Source organism: Pangasianodon hypophthalmus, chromosome 12 (assembly GCF_027358585.1).
Source record: "Pangasianodon hypophthalmus isolate fPanHyp1 chromosome 12, fPanHyp1.pri, whole genome shotgun sequence".
Taxonomy (NCBI): Eukaryota; Metazoa; Chordata; class Actinopteri; order Siluriformes; family Pangasiidae; genus Pangasianodon; species Pangasianodon hypophthalmus.
In genome coordinates, this window is record NC_069721.1 from 19295138 (window position 1) to 19309697 (window position 14560).

General features: G+C 35.6%; 1 protein-coding gene across 1 annotated transcript; it reads left to right on the forward strand.

Moving 5' to 3' along the window:
* Positions 1-3014, forward strand: LOC113527107 (clarin-3). Its single transcript, XM_026914625.3, has 3 exons — positions 1-355; positions 1135-1320; positions 2298-3014. Exons 1-3 carry the CDS (start codon positions 121-123, stop codon positions 2564-2566), a joined length of 690 nt encoding a protein of 229 aa, XP_026770426.3. The 5' UTR covers positions 1-120; the 3' UTR covers positions 2567-3014.
* The last annotated feature ends 11546 nt before the right edge of the window (positions 3015-14560 follow it).

Consider the following 14560-nt stretch of genomic DNA (forward strand, 5'->3'; position numbering starts at 1 on the left):
TTCCCTTTTACGAGTGCTAGGAATAGGCTTTTTTCATCTGTGCAGCTGGGAAACGGGTCTGAACTATTGCAGTGGGACAAATATTTGAGATTGAGAACTGAGAGGACACACAGAAGAACCATGCCATCAGCTGAGAAGATTTTGTACTTCCTGCCCAGTGCGTTGTTAAATGTAATCGGTGTGGCCATACTTGGTTATGGGATTTCAGCAGAGTGGGCCTCCTCCACCATGGACTGCTCACCTGCAGATACCAATTGGTTCAACGGAACTGCAACCATTCAAATGGGCCTGTTCGCAGGCACAGAGCTCAAAGATTCCTGTCCTCGGTTTACCACTAGTGAAAAATCCATCGCAGGTAAGTTAATGATGTTTGTGCAGATTTCCATGTAATTGTATTAAAAGGTTCAGATATCTGTGAGAAGAGATCTGTGTATGAAGAGAGAGAGAGAGAGAGAGAGAGAGAGAGAGAGAATTTATATTTTACATTCTGCCATTTTTTTAAAGACTTAAAAAAAATTCCACCTTAACCCATCAAACACTTATATATATATATATATATATATATATATATATATATATATATATATATATATATATATATATATAAGTGTTTGATGGGTTAAGGTGGAATTTTTTTTAAGTCTTTAAAAAAATGGCAGAATGTAAAATATAAATTCTCTCTCTCTCTCTCTCTCTCTCTCTCTCTTCATACACACACACACACACACACACACACACACACACACATATATATATATATATATATATATATATATATATATATATATATATATATACATGTGTGTGTGTGTGTATATATTAATCATCATGTATATTAATCCAATCTTTACCATCATTATTCCTCAGATGTCACAGTGAGTGTACTAAGAGTGTATATTTTTTCCTACTTATTTATGATGAAACATCACTCATTTCCATTGTTGTGTTTGGGTCCATAACCTTTAATAGCACATACTTTTTTCTCTGGTGTCAGTGAAGATGTTCTGGATACTTGTTTAGAAAATAAACCATGATATTTGATATTTAATATACATATAATATATTTGAATATATGATATATTTTTTTAAACCATGGTGATATTTATTACTAATATAAAATCTTCTCTGTGTCAGTGTTTGATTCTATGAGTGCAGTAGGGGGCGCTGGAATAGGCTTACATGCCGTGGTTGTTGTTCTGCTGGTCTTTGCTCTGGTGGCCTCTGCAGGTAGCATATTCATCACTCTCTACAACACCATCACTAATCCATATGAAACCTGCATGGGTCCCATTGGACTGTATGTCTGCAGTGGATTAAGTGGTGAGAAATTACACACACACACACACACACACACACACACCCACACACACACACACACACACACACACACATACACAGGATTCAGTAAAACATTTCAGTGTATCTTTGACACGTTTTTATTTAATTTTCAGGAAAACAAATTGATAAGGAAGGAATAAAATAACAGCATGTCTCAAAGTGTTTTATTCCTCTTATATCACAGCAATTTACCAGCACTAGCAATGTATTACTCAATAAAGTTTATAGTCACCTTTAGTGATGTAGATTGTCCATGAAACAAGTTAGTTCCTGTTATCACTTATAAGCAGTCATTTGCTCACAAGATCTCTTTTTCTCTCATGTAAAAAAAACCCATTTTAATCCATTTATTTGGACCATACAAGTCCTTGTGTTTCTATACAAGGTATATAGAAATGATAACATATTAGAGCAAGTGCATTAATATGTGATTTGAATTACAGTTGGCATTATTGTCAGAGCTGCTGTTACTGACTTACCACCATTTAACTGGATTCTTGTTGTTAGTGAAGTGAAGTGACTTGTGGCCAAGTATGGTGACCCCTACTCAGAATTTGTGCCCTGCATTTAACCCATCCAAGTGCACGCACGCACACACACACACACACACACACACCCGGAGCAGTGGGCAGCCTTTTTTTTTTTTTTTTGCTGCGGCGCCCGGGGAGCAGTTTGGGGGTTTGGTGCCTTGCTCAAGGGTCTCACCTCAGTTGTGGTATTGAGGGTGGGAGAGAGCGCTGGTCATTCACTCCCCCCACCTACAATCCCTGCCGGACCTGAGACTCGAACCCACAACCTTCAGGTTCACCTTCGGGTTGCAAGTCCGACTCTCTATCCATTAGGCCACGACTGCCCATTGTTCTATGTTCAGTGCTAATCTCTATGAAACTAATACAACTAAAATAAAGTCTGTATGAATTCACTGCCTTATCTCCTTATCTCATTTCTCTTTTATGTAGCATGCTTGGCGTTTTTGGCAATGGTCCTGTACTTGATAAATCTGCTTGGGGTCAACATAGGAAAGAAGATATTGCTTTCAAACTTGAACGGAGTTCTGATGGATGAGACCGTGACATTCCTGGTTGGCTTTTTTATGATTCTGCCATACATTACAGTTAACCTGCTCGCCATACTTCTGGTGTATCTGTATGCGCATGCGGCCTACAGACAACGCCAAGAGCAGCAGAAACCCACGGAGGACGCACCAAAAGAGATTCTGATGTACTAAAGTGCAGAAGAGTCTATCCATAAGACTATGTGATCGAAGACATGCACTTATGATAGGAGGTTCTGCTATAGGTATATTACGCAAAATCAGGGACACTTCTGTAAGTAGGGTACGCTTACAATGTGACCAGAAGAAATACAGCAACACAGATGTTTTGGATGAAAAACAACACAAATTTCATTTTATTCTGCTTTTCTGTCTTTCCTAAATATTAAAAATATTTTTGTATGGTTCTCTGTCCTAAGCATTTGATGTAACTGATGTCCTTTAAGTATTCTCAGAAATGAAAGAAGCAAACAATCTGTATGTACGTTTTCTGTAAATGTAGGTTAGCTTTCAGGAAAATTCTTCCAATATACTGTATGAGAAAAGATTGTACATATTAAGACCTCACACTTACAGTATCAACTTAATAAATACAGCCATAATTATTTATTGGTGCCAAAGATCTCACTCTGATCATTTTATTCCAGATACCTGTGTTGCATAATATTAACCCTTTCATGACATGTTCTGATTCTGATTAGGAAAATACATTCCAGTTCCTACATTTCTGTCTTTTACTGAAACAGCTGACTCAAAAAGCCTGTTCAATTCCAGAAATTTTGAAATCAACTCTTAATTCGCAAAAGGCTGGAATCGGAAAGTTGACTCTTTATGGCATTGTCACCCAGTTCTACTCATCAGTGAAAAAAAAAAAAAAAAGACTGTGTTGGACAGTAGTTTAAATGGTCATTACTATTCTTTTTAGTCTGTCCATCATTCTCCCTTTTCTGACTGTGAAATAACTGTAAAATTAATTATTTATATATACATGAGTAAACTATTTTGCTGTATTTTAACAAATAACCTGTAACTAGTTTAGTATTGTCCATTAGTCACTGGACTGTCACATGTCCAGTGTTCATATAAATTCACCACAATATTGAAATTAATTTACTAATTAGCTAATTTAATAATTACCATCCAAAATGTGTATAGCAGTGAGAGAAAATACTTTTCTCGGAGAGCATTTACCCCAGTGTGTTTTGTCACTAGGTGGCAGTAGTGTTTTTTTTTTTTTTTTGTCTTTCTCATCTCATCTAGTCCACATGAGTGTTTCACAGTTATTTTTCTCTGTGCATTTGTGTCTTCAATATTCTAACATATTCACTTTTTAGGACATAAACCACTAAAATGTGTCCTGATAAATGCACTAATTGGAGCTATTTCCAAAGTTCTCTCTCAAGAAATTCCCTTATGTGTCAGTCTAAGAATGTATGTATGTAGGCTGACACCTTGAGACATTAACACTTACAAAACTTGAAGACAGTTGTTGGATATATGCTTATTTCATGCTAAATGCACATATATGCTGTATGTGGATCATCTATGAAGACTTGCCTGAAAGAGTTAACTTCCTGTTTAATAATGAAGAGAATAACATACAGTGGGGTCCAAACGTCTGAGAACACTAGTGAAATTGTTTCTGTTTGGCATTCTTTTTCAATTTAACACTACATTACAAATTATATTATCAGAAATAACTTTTACTTTTAAAAATTTACATGAATTTCAGAATTGCTTAGTATTTGGTATATCCCCCTTTTTGCTTTAATCACAGTGTGCACTCGAACTGACACAGACTCCACAGGTTTGAGTAAAACCTGATGATCCATGTTAAATCAAATCCATCGGCATGTCATCTGAATACGTGCTTCAATGGGAGGAATAAGATTCACGGAAAATCTGACCTTTTCTACAAAGTAGTTAACATGGTCAGTATCACACATTTGCTTACATTTAATGGTGACCTAGAAATTCATCTTGAAAAACATCTTTAATATGGAAGAGTCAAGATATTGCACATTTACTTTTTTTGTTTCAGAATTTTCAAAATTCTAAAAAAAATTGTATTCTTTCTCTTTATTTCCAGTTTTATAATTTAAAAAATCCCAGATTTTCAGTGTATTCTCAGACATTTGGACCCCACTGTATATAAATGGAAATGAGAAGTCTTGTATAAGCATGGGGAATATTTTTGGAATTTATGAAGGAGACAGAATGCGAGACAGGCCCCTGATATTCCAATTATATTTGTATGTTTGTATGTACTTGAGGAGAGGAGTTTAATATAGCAATCAATATTTATACATATGTTCTTTAAAACCTGAATGCACTGTGATTGTATGTGATTTTAAGCAGGGTAGGTTGATGGTTTTGGATGGGTGAAGGGTTGAGATTTGCATTTTGATTGTATAAAATGTTAAACTTAATAAATAATAATTAAAGTTTTTGTGTTTGTTTGGTTTTTTTAAGAGTGCTGAAGATCTGCAAGTGTCCAGTTCATGCTGAAGTATCAAATAGAATAAATTGTTAAATTTAAAATAATAATAATAATAATAATAATAATAAAAATAATTAAAGCTGCAAGCAGCATTTTTGGGGGCCTAGACTCGGTGAGCCACGCATTCACAGACAAGTGTACAATTGTTGCCTAAGTAATCACAGAAAAGCAGAGACATAACTTTAAGCAAAGGGATTCAAGAATGATTTGTAGTTTTACTCATGATGTTTATGTTTTGACCACGGACAGTGGTGGAATTCTCTGACTGTAGGAGGAAAGATCTAGATGAACAAATGGACAGTAGGGTGGTATCGCTGCAGCATTGTTTAGACAGGTCTCAAGATGATATGAGCCAAATTTGGTGAAGATTGGACAAAATTCTGGAGGAGTAGCAAAAAATGGCAGTTACATGTAAGTATTTTGTAGCATGTTATTGTTACTTTTTATTTTATTGTTTTATTGTTTATTCTTACCATAGACACCCTAGCCAGAAGAAGAAGAAGAAGAAGAAGAAGAAAAAGAAACATAGGATAATAACAATAGGATGCCTATGCACCTTCGGTGCTTGGTCCCTAATAATAATAATAATAATAATTTTTAAAAAAGAAAAAAAACTGTGTTGAAATATTTTAGCATTTATTGCTGGAATTCCAAAACAGGTGTTCCTATTAAAGTGGCCTGTTAGTGTATATTTCTTTTACAACATATGTTGTCAAATATCTGAGTACTTTATCTATAAACTTAGCTCATTTGCTCTCCTCATGTTCCTGCCTTTTATAAAGCACAAATTTCCCATTTCGACTGAAAAGGCTTCCAGGTAATAAGTGCTTAAATACAAAGATTCATGTCATGTTGTTTCCAGTTTAGTTCTCATTCTGTACTTTTTTGTTTTGATTGTCACAAATAGTAAATCTGTAATTCAATATTAACTTTTTTTAATCAATATAATGTTAGCAGAAGCCAGTTAACATCTTAATTTTCATGCTGACTAATATTTTTATTCATTTAACTGTTTCGTCCTTTATTATACACTTAATCATAACATAATACTGGAAATCAATATTTTATCTATAGTAACAGAAAAAAAGAAGGTTATGGTCCTCTTCCTAAATCGTTGGCGAGTGTGAGTGGCGAGATCAATGGGGTCTCTCTTCCCTCCATCATAGATATTTACACCACACGCTGCATCCGCAAAGCCACCAGCATTGTGGATGATCCCACACACTCCTCACACAAACTCTTCACCCTCCTGCCGTCTGGCAAACGGGTCTGAATCATTCGGGCCCTCACAGCCAGACTGTGCAACAGTTCTTCCCCCATGCCATCAGACTCTTCAACACTTAGAGACTGGACTGAAAACACACACACACATCCACACTCAACTGAAAATCACCCCATCCTCTGTGCAATTTTATTTATTTATAAATAAATAAATAAATCTAAATATATAGATCTAAATATAATAAATATTTATTATATACTATATATAATCTTTATACTTTCTACCCAGTTGCTACTCCTTATGTTTACATTTACAGCAACTTATATTGTTACTCTTTTGCATTACTGTCATCTGATTCACTTTCTACTAGAACTGTGTACTAGTCGGCGCTGCGCTGTAACCTACTGTGCCCATTGTCTTGTTTTGGTAGTTTTGTACTGTCTTGCTGTCTGCACATGTTTGCACTGTGCACTTTATGTAAATATATGTAGTCTCCTGTAGTTCTGTGTTTGTTTTATGTAGCACCTTGGTCCTGGAGGAACATTGTTTCATTTCACTGTGTACTATCTAGCTGTATATGGTTGAAATGACAATAAAGCCACTTAACTTGACTTGAGTGACGAACATGAACTGAAGTTTTTGCCTACTACTGAGATCAGAGCAGGCAAAACTACTGAGAGACACAGGTATAACAGCACAGAATCATCACACCAAAGCAAACCAATCTCACATCCACTCAAATACACATCCACTCAAATTTAGTGGTCCAATCATTTGATGTTTCCATGTTTATAATTTACTATCCTTACAAATATTCTAAATATTTATGAGATTTATAATTTACTACTCAGATGCTGAATTGCTTTTGATCAACTTCAATGTCCCTGTCCATCAGAGAACTGCGTGTGTGTGTGTGTGTGTGTGTGTGTGTGTGTGTGTTTGTGTATACATGTTTGTTTTGCAAACGTCCACATCCAAAGTCTTGTAACTTCACCCTCATCTCTGTCTAAAGTGCCCAGACAGACTACACTGGAACATCTTATACCACAGTGCTGTTCAATATTCTGGAATAAAACATTTCAGAATATGCTGTTATATGAAAATATAAACTTCAGGGTAGTATCAGTAACTCTGCTACATGTCAGGCCACCTTGTCATCTAGAAGTGTGTCTAGAAGTGTGCCTAGAAGTGTGTTATTCCTGCCATATTGCATACTTTGTCAGAATTATGTAGACTTTCATACATGACAGTTCACAAATATTCAGTGTCAATATGAATCTCATGTCTCAAGCCTTGTTTTCAAATAAGCAGTGTGGATTTCTCTCTCTCTCTCTCTCTCTCTCTCTCTCTGATGAAGGTGGATTAGGCTGGAGCCCTGGGTTCAGGACACTGGGATTGTGTGATAGGATTAAGGAAACACTATGACTCCCACAGCGTGTATCACAGAACCCTCTGAAACACACACCTGTAGCTGCAGGGTATGGATGCTCTCACACACAAAGATAAGATAACACACAGGGCAGTGTGTACACATGATGCCTGACACTCAGGCTTGCTTGTTCTCTCAGGTCTCAGTTTCAAGCTTTATTTACAAGAATAGATGAATAGTAAATCAGGAATGATGAAATTCTTACTCTCATTTGCTTCCTGTGCATGTATGTGAGCCCAGGGCAAAATCAATGCAGGCCTTCACTTACTCATTTTACACCCCTTTTCAGTTTATCTGGTACAAATTTAGTTAGAATTAATTATAATCGAAATTTTATTAATATCTACAATAATATTTAAAGTTGAGTTCAGCAGTTTGCATTCCTAAATGACTTCGCTGTCGAAAAAAGAACAGGTACATATCAGCTTTGCAAATGCAGCCATAATTATTTATTGGGTACATTTATCTACCAGGAAAAAATGAGCCAAAAATCACACCGCAAGACCAAAATATAAAAGTCGAGTCAAAAAAATTATAACACATATGTCTAGAAGAATTGGCAAAGATTGTACAAACGATCTGACAGAGTCAGACTAGGACAAAATGGAGGGAGATTCAAAAGTTGGTAAAATGTTGTGAAAGAGCTTGAAGCCAGGTAAAGGTAAAGGGTGGGCAAAAAATTATTAGAGAAAATTTAAATCAGAAAAGGAGATGCAAACATTTAAACTATCATGGTAGTTTTTTTTATTATTATTATCTTAACATAAAAGAAAATGAATTGGTTAAAATACTTTTCTTTGTCTTTTATTGTTGACATCTTGTCCTAAGGGTATGTAGTCTTTTGCACTGTATTTATTGGGACCAAATACCAGTTATAATAAAATTTTGTGTTTTACAAACATTTTGTATTACAGAAATAGTATGTTTTCATATAAATAGTTTTATTAAAATTGCAATTTAATTCGAGTTGCCATTATTTATACTTTTGTTGACCTTTAGATTAAATAATGTAAGTGATCAGTCAATTAGGTTTAACTATAAAGTTAAAGTTATACATTATTAGAAATAAAATTGAACATTGAAGACCCCTTTTACAGCATGTGAGAATCTCAGTTACAGTGTGAAATCCAGCAAAGGGCAGGAACCTTTGAGTGATCGCTGCTCTCTGTCCACCCAGCCCCAGGCTTTGATAAAGATCTACCATCTAGATACCTGTCAAATCCTCTGAACCCAACACAATAAGAGCAGTAATTTAGATCCACTGATTTACTCTATACAAGCATAAAAAGCAATTCTGAATAATGTCATGTTACAAAAACTCAAAGTCACGGCACAGAAATTAACCACCACTAAATGTTTTTCCTGGACAATGGGCCTGCGTGTGTTTAGAATACTTTATACTCTTTTTGTCGTATTTGACAGTCTGATACTTGCTCTGTCATAAAACATTTGATCTTTGTCATACTCTTAACATTTGCATCAAATGAAGCACATCATTATAGTTTACTAGTGTCAAGATGCCTTGCTTTGATTTTTTTCCTTGTTTGCTAGATGATAGATAGATAAAAAAAAAATAAAAAAAACAACAACACTTAACTCTTTATCAAATTAATTCATAAGATAGCACTGTGGTTCTTGTGTGATACATATTTTATTTATACTTAAACTTAAATGCGATTTATCTCCTGTTTATCTAAATGTCCTAATGCATTTGCATATTTATATTATTTGTTTTATGTCATCTTTCTGGTTTTGTGATTTTTCCTGATGTTCTATATGGTCTTGTTGAATATTTGCTGCACAGCAAAGTTCCCTTTGAGGGACAGTGAAGGATTTGATCATTTGATGATTGGTAGAGTTTGCTACTCACTTTTGAACTCGACTTACATATACACACAAATTATAAATATATATATTCAATATTCACTAAACCATTCTAATGGCTATAGAATACAGGTGCATTGATATTGCACTTGACTTTATTAATAGCATAGCGTCTGCACTTCAGCACAGCACACACACACAAACTCGTGTTAGAGTTGTGCTCACAGTCCGAGCTCCTGGCAGTTCTCACACTCTGAAGGTGTACCTGGGTGCTGGACAGACAGGGAGGAGCCAAAACTTATCTCCATCATTTATCTTAATTTGTCAGTGAAGGCAGAGAGTGGAGAGGAGTGGAGGGAAAGAGGGATGGGGGAGGAGAGCAGAGAGGGTGTAATTGCACCCCTGCTGCTCCATTAAGGTGTCATTCCTCAGTTAACATCAGATAAGATCTTCCACTAGAACACCTGCAGCTATTCCTCCACTTTAGCAAGTCCTCCCTCTCACACACACTCACCTCAAGGGATTGACAGATTCCAACGTGAGCGCCTCTGAAGCCGCTGCTGGACAGCAGTGATGGAGCACACAACCCCAGACTAAAAGCTAAGATGCTGTCGCGCTCTGCTAACTCTTGTGTTTAGGGAATCTCCAGGATCCTTTACCCTTCTCATTATCATATTCCTCACTATGACACTCTGAGCTGAGACTAGGGCACAGTGTGTGTTTCTTCCTCTTTACCTTTATCACAGGGTCGCCCTGTCCCCACAAGACCACTGTCCCCTTTGGCAGGCTGGAGACACAGAGACGTCACCCATCAACGACGGATTGACGGATTGAGCAGATCGAGTCTGAGCACTTTCTCTGCGCAAAGCCTCACGTCAAAGCCACTGATGGATGAAACATGGCTAAAAGTCAAGGCAGGACAGGCCAAACTAGAACAGAGATCTTTAACCCCTCTGACACATGAGGCTACATTCTGTCGCTCAGGTAGACTTGGATGAAAAAAGCACATGTTTTTCTAATGGAGGCAGTAGGGATGTAACTGAATATGAATACATTACTCAGAACGAACAGATAGTTTGGTCTAAACAGATGCAAATTCAGATACAAATAGGAGGCATACTAGTATTTCTATTTTGACGTTTGCCAGAAAGGTTCATAGTGCATCTAGTTGACAGTAGAGTGTGAGCGTGTGAGCATCAGGACTGAGATCTTGCAAGATACAACAAAAAGTTTCACAAGTGTGAGGTTTTAATTTTCATGTGGGTTCAGGTATGAACCTAGGAAGACCATGTTCATGAACATGAATGTGCAGCTCATGCATTTACAACATCCTTAGTAACTGCCTGGTCAGGTTTGCAGCACTTTAAAAAAGGCTATTAGTTTGTTTATAGTTGAGACCAGATATGAACTCAAGTATTGTAGATAAGCGGAAATTCACAGACCAGGCTGATTTCTGGCATTTCTACCTCTTTTTTTTTTTCTTTTTTCCAAAGTTTTCCAATGTTTCTGGAGGCATAGTCATACGGTTCATATTTAATTAAAAAACTAAAGTTCCAGTTTAGGCCATGCCCACTTCAGGTTTAAATCTGAACACATATACAGATATTTGGAGCCATAAATAGATACAGATACATGAACAGGTACACATACAGATAGTATCATTGCGTTACACCCCAGTAGCTACAGCCAACCTGGACAAGGGTTCAGCTGCAGATTTATTTATGACTCTAATCCCTTGATGTGTTAATGAAAGACATATGGTCTAGAGTTAGTGTTAGTTAAATAACAAAAAAATTGTCAAGTTTAATCATTTTTACACAGCTCGGAGGGATAGTACGCCTTTCTGTGTTAATGAATGGTTGAAGACCTACAACTGCAATCTGAACAATTCTTGATTTTCAAAAGTAGTTTATCATTTGAATATTTTTATTACTTACCTTAGGATTTCCTTGATGGATGTTGGAAATTTAAGCAATAAAAATGTTTGTGTACCTGTGTAGAGAGTGATAGAGGGTATGATAATCCTAAACGCTTCCCCAACAAAACTAAAATTGAAAATGCCAAATGTAATTAAAGTGTAAAATAATAATAAATGAAAACAGAGCCTGGGAACAGTAGTTGTTATGAGATTTGACTGAAGGGATAAAATCTGTTTCATCAAATAATGCAACATAGACAGCATACATTCATACATATAGCATATGAATCTATTTTTTTTTTATATTAATGTAATTTCAGAAAAACTCTTCTCTAGATATATTTGGAGATACATTCTTGTGAGATTTCTCTTAGACCTTTTCCCTTTTAATTAATTTATCAAATTATATGATTATTATTATTGTCTATGCCCAGAATTACTTTTTGTAAATTATATTTCTTAAATAAATATCCTGCTGTGGGCCTCTGCAAGACTCAACTGCCACATGAATTTCTATTAATCAGTTATAGCCATGACATACTAAAAAAACATTTAATTGCAAGTAATGTGACCAAGCCCAGAAAAGTCCGTCCAGGCAAAAATGTAAACAATGTAAATTAATATGCAAATTAATATGATTTGCAGGGCAAAGTGTTTTTGGTCTGGATGCAGAGGTGTTTTCATTTCTGGGCCAATAGAAGAAAGAGCAAGAAAACTACATTGGATGATTGTTTAAGTGTTTCTGTCAGTGTGATCTATATTTTACCTTCTACTGCTGACCTATGCATCAGACAGACAAAACTGGTCTCTAATAAGGACAATATTGGTCCTTTCTCTCATAATTTGGTTCTTTTTAGTGCTAGCCAGCCTCTAGAGTCTCCCCAGGACACAGGTAAATGTCAGAAAGTCAACTTGCAGGCACTAATTACCAAATGAACCCTTCTCCTGAACTCTCCTGAACTCTTTTGTGACTCTGACTTGAATGATGCAGATTCAAATAAAACTTCCATATTTAAGTCTCACATTAATCATCTGTTTTAACCAAAGTTCAGAAGATAATAACAACAATTGTGCTTTCAATCAATGAATGCCTGACATTCGGCATTTTTGTGGTCTGGGTTAATTAGACCCAAATTTGCATTCTGTTTAAATGAAAGGTGTGAGAATATTATTTTTTATATATTTTGACAACCATGATTTACATTGTGTTTGTTGCAAAAGACATGTAAGACTAAGAGTGCTTTTTATTTATTTGTTTGATTGTTTGTTTGCTTGCTTGCTTGCTTGTTTTACAAAAATCTATTGCTTGAATTTTATTGTAATTACATGATATTAACAATGTCTGGGGAAAAACAGCATAAATCAGCCACAAAAACAATATGTCCAGGTGAAAACTAAGACAACAAAGAATACCTTTCATGATTTTTTCCTTATTTATAATCTAGTTTTCTAGATAACCGAGAGAGATTTCTAGATGGAGGTTCTAGATTTATTATCTCTTTCTGTAAAAAAAAAGACACATTGTAGACACATTTCAGGCCAATTCCCAACAATCATAAAAAGTTTCTTGATTTTAGGCTGAACTATTATCGTTCCAGTTCATTCTGTGGTGTGAGGAGTGTAAAATCTTCTACTTCTGTCTAAACCCATCTAATCTACTCAGAGTCTAGTCATGACCTCACTGATTCGAAATTTGTTTTGATCCTCAGACATGAGTAATTCTGCCAGATTCCAGATTCTGAGAAATGGATCCTAGGTTGGAACTCACCGAACCTAAAGCCAAAGTGTGTGATGTTTTATTCTGAACAAATTTTATAGTGTGGAGAGTTTGATGACTGAAAAACAATCCAGGATATGTCCGATTTTAAATATATCCAGTGGGCATGTATGACAATGATCATGCAAAACATTATGAACTGAGATGCATTTGCTGATAGAAATTTGATAGCACATTCTATGTACTGATGATTTCTGTAAAACTTTTTTACCTATTAGTTATTATTAGTAATTTGTTATATTCAAGAATATTATATATTATTGAAATAATATAAGACGATTAAGAAGAAATGTGTCAGTGAAATGTCTTTAATGTTATAAAAAAATTTCACTGTATAATGTTTAGTGTATAGTTGTATCTGTTACCTCTGCGAAAGCACATCTGTACACCTCTCAGCCTCTCTCTCTCATAGTCTGTGGTAACTGAAGCAGCTAGGTGAGAAGATGAAAGTAGAGGAAGCAACTGAAGCGAGACAGACCTGGAGAGATCAGAGACTGAAGTCTGAAACCGAGCCCTGGATTCAGAGTGCATCCAAGCTGCTCAAACCTGCAAACGGCCATAAAACAGAGGAGAATCCCAGACAGCAGACAGCTGCAATCATTTGTTGTGTCGCAGTAGGTATCAGGCTGATATCACGCAGGCCATTTATAATTCATTTCAGCGGTTTCATCATCATACGCCTCCTCAATTGTTCACCGAGTGACAGAGCGGTGAAATATCCTCCTGCGCAAAACAAAACACTGAAGAACCTGGATTATCTAGTGGAGGCTCAGGCTATAAAATATAGTTAGTCTTGAAAGACTAAGTGTTGAGTGCATAAGTATGAAGTGTAAATAAAGGACTGATTTAAGAAAAAAAAAACAGAATGAAACAGTCAAGTTTGAACTCCTTCTCAAAATTATACACTTGAAGGCCGTATTGGACAAAAGCCGAAAATCACTTTTTATGTTGACTTTAAACCATTTCACCATTATGTTTTATTTAACTCAAAATGACACTAAAAACTATAAATCTATTTTGAAAAACACTCGTGATTTCAGGATTTTCTGGCCCTCGAGTCTATTTGAGCTTTTCAAGTCTTTAACAAAGACAAAGGTTAACAAAGTACATACATCTTGACTGTTTTAAGCCATTAGACATGATATTGAGGCACAGTTAAGTCATTTACCTAGAGTATATATATCATCAGGAGTGCACATTTTTAAGCATGCATAAGTGATGGAATAGCATATTTAGGAAAACTACATAAAATAAACTTTTTTTCCATCAAGGGATGCAAACTTTTATGCTCAACTATAATGAGTACTTTAAAATAACTCTTAAAATAACTCATATTACTATTAAATCGAAATAATTTCGTGAGACAACAGTATAAATGTTGTTACATGATGAACAAAAGAGTAGAGTCAAACTCCAATCCTAATACACCATCACTCCTGTCAGTCATCATCTGATCCTCCACCACAAAAAGGCACACATGTGCTATAAAAGCATCAGC

Coding starts and splice junctions, on each gene's coding strand:
- LOC113527107 (XM_026914625.3), top strand. CDS start 121: ATGCCATCAGCTGAGAAGATTTTGTACTTCCTGCCCAGTGCGTTGTTA. Junction 356..1,134: donor TAGTGAAAAATCCATCGCAG/GTAAGTTAATGA, acceptor TCTCTGTGTCAG/TGTTTGATTCTATGAGTGCA. Junction 1,321..2,297: donor TGTCTGCAGTGGATTAAGTG/GTGAGAAATTAC, acceptor TCTTTTATGTAG/CATGCTTGGCGTTTTTGGCA.